General features: G+C 32.1%; 1 protein-coding gene across 1 annotated transcript; it reads right to left on the reverse strand.

Annotated features, from left to right (window-relative positions):
• Nucleotides 1-364: 364 nt before the first annotated feature.
• LOC118749462 (putative nuclease HARBI1) lies at nucleotides 365-1,347 on the reverse strand. The gene is made up of 4 exons (XM_036484263.1): nucleotides 1,303-1,347; nucleotides 1,104-1,207; nucleotides 898-1,045; nucleotides 365-817 (listed from the first exon to the last, which is right to left on the reverse strand). Exons 2-4 carry the CDS (start codon nucleotides 1,146-1,148, stop codon nucleotides 435-437), a joined length of 576 nt encoding a protein of 191 aa, XP_036340156.1. The 5' UTR covers nucleotides 1,149-1,207; nucleotides 1,303-1,347; the 3' UTR covers nucleotides 365-434.
• Nucleotides 1,348-1,354: the final 7 nt, after the last annotated feature.

Genomic DNA, 1,354 nt, shown 5'->3' on the forward strand with positions numbered 1-1,354 from the left:
ACCTTAATGCGTCTGAAGAATCTCAAAGCAACATAAGCAGTAAGTTGACAGACGCTTAAAGAAAGATCGGTAGCATTAAAGGAAGGCTCACAAGGCTAACATGGCCGTCAAGGAGTTGGAACTCAAAATCAAACGCCTTGAGTTGGCTGCTTTACAAAATTCATATTCAAAATAGTTCAATATATTTTTACATATCGTTACCTTAATTGATACTTTTAAAACGCAAATATTTTTTTTTAATCTTTACGACTGTGAATTTGAATTATAATTTTAAGTGCATTTCAATCTAAGAATATGATTAATTTTTTGATTTTGACAGTTAAACTGTGATTTCAATTAAAGAATGAATTAAAAAATGCTTATAAATTAATTTTATTTTCCTTTCTTTAGAAATAAATAAAGTATTGAATGAACTCTTGTGTATAGTGTTATAACTAAATAGTATTCGATAACGAGAGCATTATTTGATCTCTTATTTTTTGGCCGATTTTCGTTAAATGAGTTTCGTTTCCAATATCCACTTCTGTTTCAATATTTTCGCATACGTTATATCTGCAATATGACGGATCTTTAAATTGTATGCATACGTTATGCAACGCTGCACACACACTGCCGAACTTCGCTATTTTTTCTGGCCTATAACGACTTCTCTTGTCATTGCTGAGGATTTTCAAGCGACCTTTAAGAATTCCTATTGTTCTTTCAACAATACACCTAGCTTTTGCATGAACCTCATTGAATCGCGCTCGATTTGAGTCTTCTTCAGGATTTCTGTAAGGCGTTAAACACCATGGCTCTAAAAGATATCCCGAATCTCCTATTGAATTGGACATATGTATATGTATTTAATTGCATTAAAATATTACTAACATATTTTAATGCATTAAAATTAATTACCTAAAAGCCAAGCGTTCTTCAAATTGTTAAGATTATATTGCTCTTCCAAAAATTGCCTTTGTGCTGAATGCTTCCACACAAAAGAGTCATGAGCGGCTCCACCATATTTTGAATCAATGGCCAATATCCTGTATTCATGGTCACAAATCTGCAAAGAAAATTTTATTAAAATTACTTAGTTTTTGAATATAGTGCAATCTACGTACTATCATAGAATTGATGCTGTGATATCCATTACAGTTGAAAAACATGTGCTCGTTGTGAGTTGGTTTTTGTAGCCCAAAATGTGTTCCGTCAATGCATCCAATAACTGCAAAACAAATAAATACAAATAAATTAGGAGCATTACTTTTTTCTTAGAAAACCATTTTTTACGAGTGAGATTTTGTGTCCTTAACTACATACCTCCGGGAATTTTGTATTTTTGTACAAATGATTCCGCGCACTGAGAAAAGCG

Source organism: Rhagoletis pomonella, unplaced genomic scaffold (assembly GCF_013731165.1).
Source record: "Rhagoletis pomonella isolate Grant_MI unplaced genomic scaffold, Rhpom_1.0 Rhpom_scaffold_00016, whole genome shotgun sequence".
Taxonomy (NCBI): Eukaryota; Metazoa; Arthropoda; class Insecta; order Diptera; family Tephritidae; genus Rhagoletis; species Rhagoletis pomonella.

Excerpts from the sequence above, each read along its gene's own strand:
- LOC118749462 (XM_036484263.1), bottom strand. The coding sequence starts at position 1,148 with ATGTTTTTCAACTGTAATGGATATCACAGCATCAATTCTATGATA. Across the intron at positions 1,046-1,103 it reads ACAGCATCAATTCTATGATA|ATTTGTGACCATGAATACAG; the intron begins GTACGTAGATTG and ends TTTTCTTTGCAG. Across the intron at positions 818-897 it reads GAAGAACGCTTGGCTTTTAG|GAGATTCGGGATATCTTTTA; the intron begins GTAATTAATTTT and ends CCAATTCAATAG.